This window comes from Sinocyclocheilus grahami, unplaced genomic scaffold (assembly GCF_001515645.1).
Source record: "Sinocyclocheilus grahami isolate Dianchi unplaced genomic scaffold, SAMN03320097.WGS_v1.1 scaffold1344.1, whole genome shotgun sequence".
Lineage (NCBI taxonomy): Eukaryota > Metazoa > Chordata > Actinopteri > Cypriniformes > Cyprinidae > Sinocyclocheilus > Sinocyclocheilus grahami.
In genome coordinates, this window is record NW_015506523.1 from 235,281 (window position 1) to 242,402 (window position 7,122).

A 7,122-nucleotide genomic window follows, 5' to 3' on the forward strand; every position below is an offset into this window, starting at 1 on the left:
TTTTTGTTAAAGTTTTAATTAGCCTATAAACACTTCTTGGTGCACAAGTGTAATTTTATTTGTCATAAAAATTAGACAAAATAAGAAATATTAGTATTGTAATAATGCTTGGTGCACATTCTTAGCAGTGTTATTTTCGTATCGTTGAGATGGTATTATCATTTTATTAATATTTTGAAATCATTTTTATATTTTCAGTTTTAATTTAAATTTTAGTTAAAGTTTTAGTTATTATGTTGATGTTGTTTTTTGTCAATTTTGATCATTTTATTTCAGTTTAACTTATTTTACTACATCAAGTTAAAGTAAATGAAATTGAAGAATGTTGCATTTTTTTTTCAATGCAATGTGTTTATTTTATTTCAAGTAATGACACTGTATTATGGTTTTATTTTTATTGTAGTGCTGTCTGGTGAATCTGGTGTGTTTCTCTTCCAGACGCTCGACAGGCTTCCTCTGACAAACCCCGAACACTTCGGCACTCCTGTCATCGGCAGAAAGGGAAACCGCGGAGGCCGACGCTCCAACCCCGTGTGAGCGTCTTTACATGGAAAAATTAACATGCTTTTACCAATGTTTCCTGCCAAACCCAATGCAAATCAACAAAATGTCTTTTTTGCGATCGTGCATATTTCGCTATTGAATCACAAAAAGCACAGTACTGCTTAAAGTTATTGACACATTAGTCTGATAAAGAAAATGTACCCCAGTAATGTGTTTTGTGTACGTCTTCATTTTTTTAAATGTTTTCAGTGTACAAGCGTTTACTGCATTTAAGTTCATATGAAATCAAAATCAACTCTATTTACTGTATTAAAACATGTTTTCTGCTCTTATTGTTCATCAGTGCATCAGGGTTTCTGATGGTCTTAAAAACTCTTAATTCGGCCTTCCACAAATTAAGGTCTTAAAAAGGTCCTAAACCAGAGCAGAAAGCCTTAATTTCATAAAGTCGTGGCATTAAATGTTGCATGTGCTGCAAAAAAAAAAAATATATATATATCTACCTCAGTATTTTAGTCTTGATTTCCAAAACAAATATCAAAACATCCTTAAATCAAGATACATTTACTTGAGATGCAGAATGAACATATTTCTGTTTTGTGAGAAATGAAACAAAATGAAGTGAGTTTAAGCTTAAAACAAGAACAAATATCTGGCAGTGAAGTCAGAAAAAATGATCTTGTTTTCCATTCGAGTTGATTTTTCTGATCCCATTAGCAGATTTTTGTTCTTGTTTTTTTGAATTCCATTGTGTCCCCGTCTATTTATTCCTTAAATTTTCTTTACTTGGTTTTAAAAAGTTCTTATATCTTAAATTCATAGAACTTGCAGAAACCCTGGTGCATGCATATCCACCTCCTTTATTTCCCTCTTTAAATTAGACATTGAATCAATGTTGATTTTCAGTGTCAGACTTGTGGATCCTCCATTTCAGAGGTCAAATGGATGGCGCTTAAAGAGCTTTTTTCAATGGTCAGTTGCGTGTCTTTGTAGCTTTATCCCAGTCTGTAGTCCCATAATCTAGTGTTTTGGCATTCCTGCCCCGTTCCACTTCAATAAGGCCGTTCAGGACTCGTTTGACACATTGTGAGTGTCACTAATTGCGTTACACTCCTCACCTGAAGGATGAAGCGTTTGTGTGTTTTAGTCCTGATGCTCTGGGGAAGCCTGGGAACACCGATTACACAGTGTTTGCTGTTGTAAATTATACCTCTTCTTTTAGCAGTCGCACAAATATGACAGACGCTGCCCTGGAATCCTCAATCCCCAAACACAAATCAGAGAAAAGCCCGTGCTTGGTCTCGAACGGGACGCGTCCTTCGTACCTCATCGTTAACTCCGTCAGTCACTCGTGAACTTTTAACAAGCCTCGGCCGTTTTGAGGGAGCAGATCTGATCGTAATGTTTGGGGTTGCATTGATTAGTCAAATCTAGCTCAGGTTTGAATTAGTTCTGCACATCAAATGTGACCCTGCAGCACAAAAGCAGTGTTGAGTCGCTGGGGGATATTTATAGCAATAGCCAACAATACAATGTTTGGGTCAAAATTATCGATTTTTCTTTTATGCCAAAAATCATTAGGATATTAAGTAAAGATCATGTTCCATGAAGATATTTTGTAAATGTCCTACTGTAAATATATCAAAACTTAATTTTTGATTAGTAATATGCACAGCTAAGAACTTCATTTGAACAACTTTAAAGATGATTTTCTCAATATTTAGATTTTTTTTGCACCCTCAGATTCCAGATTTTCAAATAGTTGTATCTCAGCCAAATATTGTCCTATCCTAATTTATTCAGGTTTCAGATGATGTATAAATCTCAATTTCAAAAAATGTACCCTTATGACTGGTTTTGGATCTTTAATAAGCATTTTTGCCTATTTTGCAGTAAAAATATAAAGATACATTTACTTGAAGCCAGAGTTATCTTTAGCATTGTTTATGTACTATTTTATTAATTGTTTGTATTAGTTTATTTTTGTTTTCATTTCAATTTTAGTTTACATTTTAGTAATTTTGTTATATGCTTTTGTCATTTGTATTATTTTTTTCATATTTCCATTTTAGTAATTTTAGTATTTATTTACGATTATAGTATTTATTAATATTTTAAATGGGAATTTATTTGTATATTTTCATTTTCATTTTAGTAATTTTGTTATGTGGTTTTGTAATTTTTATAAAATGTCCATATAGCTTTCTTTTTTTTTTTTTTTTAGGTTTGGTGATTTATTTCAAATGTGTAAGCTTTTCATGCAGCATTTATATTTTATTTAAACTTTATTTGTTATCATAAATTATTTTTAATAGTTTTAATTTTAATAATAGTTTTATAATCTAATAATAGTTTTAATATTTTATTTTAATTTAATTACAATGCTTGAAGCAACATGTACATGCATGTATTTTTCCTGCTTAATTAGCAAGTTTTTATCAGTATTTTAATATTTCAATATAGCTTTAATTTTAGTACTTCAACCTATACCTACAGTGTTTATTTCAGATCTTCAGGTTTTTCATGCAATATTTATACATTTTGCAAAATTGCATAAAGTTTATTTTTCCTACTTAATTAGCAAATATTTGGTCATTGTTAGCAATTTTTTATTACTTCCATATAGCTTTAATTTTTTTCAGTTTTAGTAATTTTAGTATTTATATGCTAATATAGTATTTATTAATGTTTTGAATTATCCTTTATTTTTATATTTTAGTTTGAGCTTTAGTAATTTTAATATTTGCTTTTGCCAATTTTATTTATTTTTATATTTTCAAATAGCTTTAATTTTAGTACTTTAACCTATACCTTTTCAGGTTTTTCATGCAATATTTATATTTTTATTGTATTGCATCTTCTTTAAATAACTGTAAATGATTTTAGCCATTTTAATTTTAATAATAGTTTAAAGGTTTTTATATTTTCATTATAGTTTTATAATATAATAATCATTAAATTTTTGCTTGAAACAAAACTGTAAAAACATGTTAGTTGCATAAAGCTCCCGGCTCGTGTTTGGAGTCCCTGTGGCTTATCAGGTCATGTTTATTCGTGATGCGGGCTGCTGATTGGCTCATTTAACGTTAACGAGATTGTCTCTCCTTGGCGGTGAGCTGGAGTGTGGCTTCTTAATTGAGAGCGGCCGTTGAGTCACGCTCCATATCGAGAAGCTCGTCAGCTCACAGAGCCTAATTACGTACTATCTTCATCAGAACTCACGGGGAAAAAGAAAAGCAGCGTCTTCTATTGTGCTCGTTAGCCGCTGGGAGACAGGTGATGCTTATCTTTTTGTGAGTGGATCGGTTGAATCATGTTTAGCTTTATCTGACTCGTCGTTAGAGTCTAGAACTAAACGATTAGCATGTTCTCTTCCGTTAACAGTTCTTCAGTCGAAACACCTAATCAAGATGCATTTGATGAAAGAGAGAAACTCTGAAAGACTTAAATGACAATGAAATTTGTTGTTGGCTATTTCCATTCTGTATTTTAATGGGGGGGGGACTAGAAACTAGAATTGAAAAGTAGAATCTGAACCAGAATCGTTGATTGGTTAGAATAATTCCATTTTTAAAAACGCTTAGAACTTTTAATTACAGTTAATATTGTTTCAACATTTTTAAATTGAATTCTAAATTGCCTTAAAATTAATGATATGCTGAGTCAAAGTTAGTTCATAACGTTTTAAAATGTATTGTACTATTGAAAGCAAAAATATTTTATATATATATATATATATATATATATAAATAAAAAAACATACATGTAATTTTCTGTATGTAATATATAATGTTTGGTCAAATCTGATCTGAATATGATTTCATGAAATTCATATATAAATGTAAAATGAGCCACGTTTTTGAAGTTTTACACCTTTCAGTCTGTTGTTTATTTCACATTAACATGTGATCTGGTTCCACAGTCAAGAAGAGGAGTCCTCTTCATCATCTAGTGAGGAAGAGGAGGGCGATCAGCTGCAAAACGAAGAGCTTTATGGCAAAGTGGTGTGTGTGCATGGAGTCGTCACTAGCGACAAGAAGAAAACCACATGGTATCCTGCGCTGGTGAGTCACGTATATTTGCATCAATTTGAATTATAAAAATGAATTACTAAAATTACTAAAACTGAAATAAAAGTAAAAAAGCTCATTAAAGCTTTTTAATAATTAAAGCTATATTAGAAAAATAATAATTACTCAAATTAAAAATAAAAACTGAAATGTTTGTAGTATAAATATATTTAGTATTTAACCTCTTCAGGCTTATTTTTGTGCATTAATATATAATTCATATACATTTATTACAGTATATGAAATTGATATACTTTTTTAATTGAATTCAAATGGTGCTGTATTTGAAACTCTTTACTTTTACAAAGGCTTATTTTGTGCATAAATATATAATTCATTAAAATGTATTTATATATATATATATATTTATTTATATTACATGCATATAGTAATATAATATTGAATTTGACTTTATACTGTACATAAAATAAAATATAGTAGTATAGTAAATGTAGTCATAGTAGTAGTGTTTTCCATGCCTGTTTAAGCTAAATTATATTTTTAACTAGGCCATCCATATAGTCCCATCCAGAACTCACGTCATTAACTGAGACAGAAGCAGATCAGAGTTTTAAAAGCATCATGGTATTTCCCTTTTCAGGACAACAAACTCCCAGCGACTGACTTACAGTGACTCATTAACCTGACACCCCAAACGCTATTATAACATACAGAAAATGACATGCTTCAGCTTTAAATCTCATGATCAGGAGAGATTCTTCCTGCGGTATTAAACTACATCTTCCTTCCTGAATTAGCATGTGTTGCGCGGTGTCTGTCCTCACTGCTAACAGACGCTCTGTCCCTCGTTTGCATGCAGTAGTTGATGATTCACAGAGTCATGGCGAACCAGACGCTGTCCCTTTAAATATCCCTGCTAGCTCTGTGTGAGTTGTTGTTGTTGTTGACGTAGTGTTTTGCGTCGCTCTCTGGCTCCTCCTCACGGCTCTGGGCAGAATCACAGCATTCAGAGAGAAAACAAAGCAAATGTGAACGGCCGTGACATGTGCTCCAGGGGTTTGGTGACGCCCATCCTGCTGCTCAACTGAGGTCAAAGGTGACTTCTGCTGAAAGACGGGGGTGTATCAGTCGTTTCAAAACGCTAATGTCATTTAGGCTTTGTTGTTAGTGGATGCTCAAGGTGCACCAAATCATTTTTTGTTTGTTTGTTTCACAACATTGTCATGGGTTCCTGCAGTCATGAAAGAACTGGAAACATCACGGCCTGAAAAATACATTAATATCTGTCTACCCGTCTGGTCAAAATTTTTGATTAATTATAATGCTTTTAATGTTTTTGCCAGAAGTCTCTTCTGCTCACCAAGGCTGTATTTATTTGATCAAAAATTGTGAAATATTATTATAATGTAAAATAACTATTTTCTATGTGAATATATTTTATAATGTATTTTATTCCTGTGATACAAAGCTGAATTTTCAGCAGCCTTTGCTTACTTCTCAAGGATCATGTGAGACTGAAGACTGGAGTTAAAGATGCTGAAAATTCAGCTTTGATCACAGAAATAAATTACATTTTACAATATATTCACATAGAATTTTTTTTTATTGTAATAATATTTCACAATTGTACTGGTTTTACTGTATTCTTAATCAAATAAATGTAGCCTTGGTGAGCAGCAGAGATCTTAAATCATTAAATATTAACTATTCCTTATAAAACTGTGTGTGAAACTTTTCTTTGCAAATGGAGACAAATGACTTGGTGACTAAAGCGACATCAAATGATGTTTTACATTTACATTTAGTCATTTAGCAGTTTTCTGTGCCGAACCCTCATTGACGTGCTCATCCATCCTCTGTTTCTCTTCCTTGTCTAAAGGTCATCTCTCCAGACTGTCACGAAGATGTGACATTGAAGAAAGACAACGTTTTTGTTCGCTCCTTCAAAGATGGAAAATTGTGAGTAACTTTCAAATGAAGTTATTTCCGTCTGTGCTTCTACTTTTAGCTCTTGAGGTGCAAAAAAGTCAAGCTATGAAAACGTCACGTGTGCTTTATATAGCTGTGTTTTTACACATCATCCGTTAAACAAAGCAGAATGCTAAAGTAGGGAGAGACGGAGAATATTGTAGTTAAACACCCATCTCAGATTAACCTCCTTAAAGATGAAACCTGTGAGAACCGCCGTTATACGGGTTGCTTAGTTCCTCCTTCAGTGCATTTCTATGGGATTTTTGTTTGCGTTGCATGCAAATGTTTAATATGGCGTATTAGAGTTTCTCTTTTTAATGAGCAGCTGTAAAAGTGGTGCATTATTTAACAAACACAGATAATAAAATCTCAAGCTTCATGTATGAAAATCTCACAAAACCTTATATTTAGTCAATGCACTACTGTTCAAAGGTTTGGGGTCGGTAAGATTTATTTTTGTTTTTGAAGTCTGTTTTGCTCAAGGATGCATTTATTTGATTAAAAATTCTGTAAAATCTGTAAAATTGTGAAATATTATTGCAATTTAAAATAACTGTTTTCTAAGTGAATTTATATTAAAATGTAATTTATTTCTGTGATCAAAGCTGAATTTTCC

At 31.9% G+C, this 7,122-nt stretch overlaps 1 protein-coding gene across 1 annotated transcript in view; it reads left to right on the plus strand.

Moving 5' to 3' along the window:
* Positions 1 to 6,494, plus strand: part of LOC107569428 (AT-rich interactive domain-containing protein 4B-like) — a gene marked incomplete at its 3' end in the record, with an annotated part of 56,863 nt that extends 50,369 nt beyond the window's left edge. Inside the window, exons 8-9 of the mRNA XM_016255528.1 lie at positions 4,427 to 4,568; positions 6,415 to 6,494. Coding sequence (XP_016111014.1) covers positions 4,427 to 4,568; positions 6,415 to 6,494 — 222 coding nt within the window. The remainder of the gene's footprint in view (positions 1 to 4,426; positions 4,569 to 6,414) is intronic.
* Positions 6,495 to 7,122: the final 628 nt, after the last annotated feature.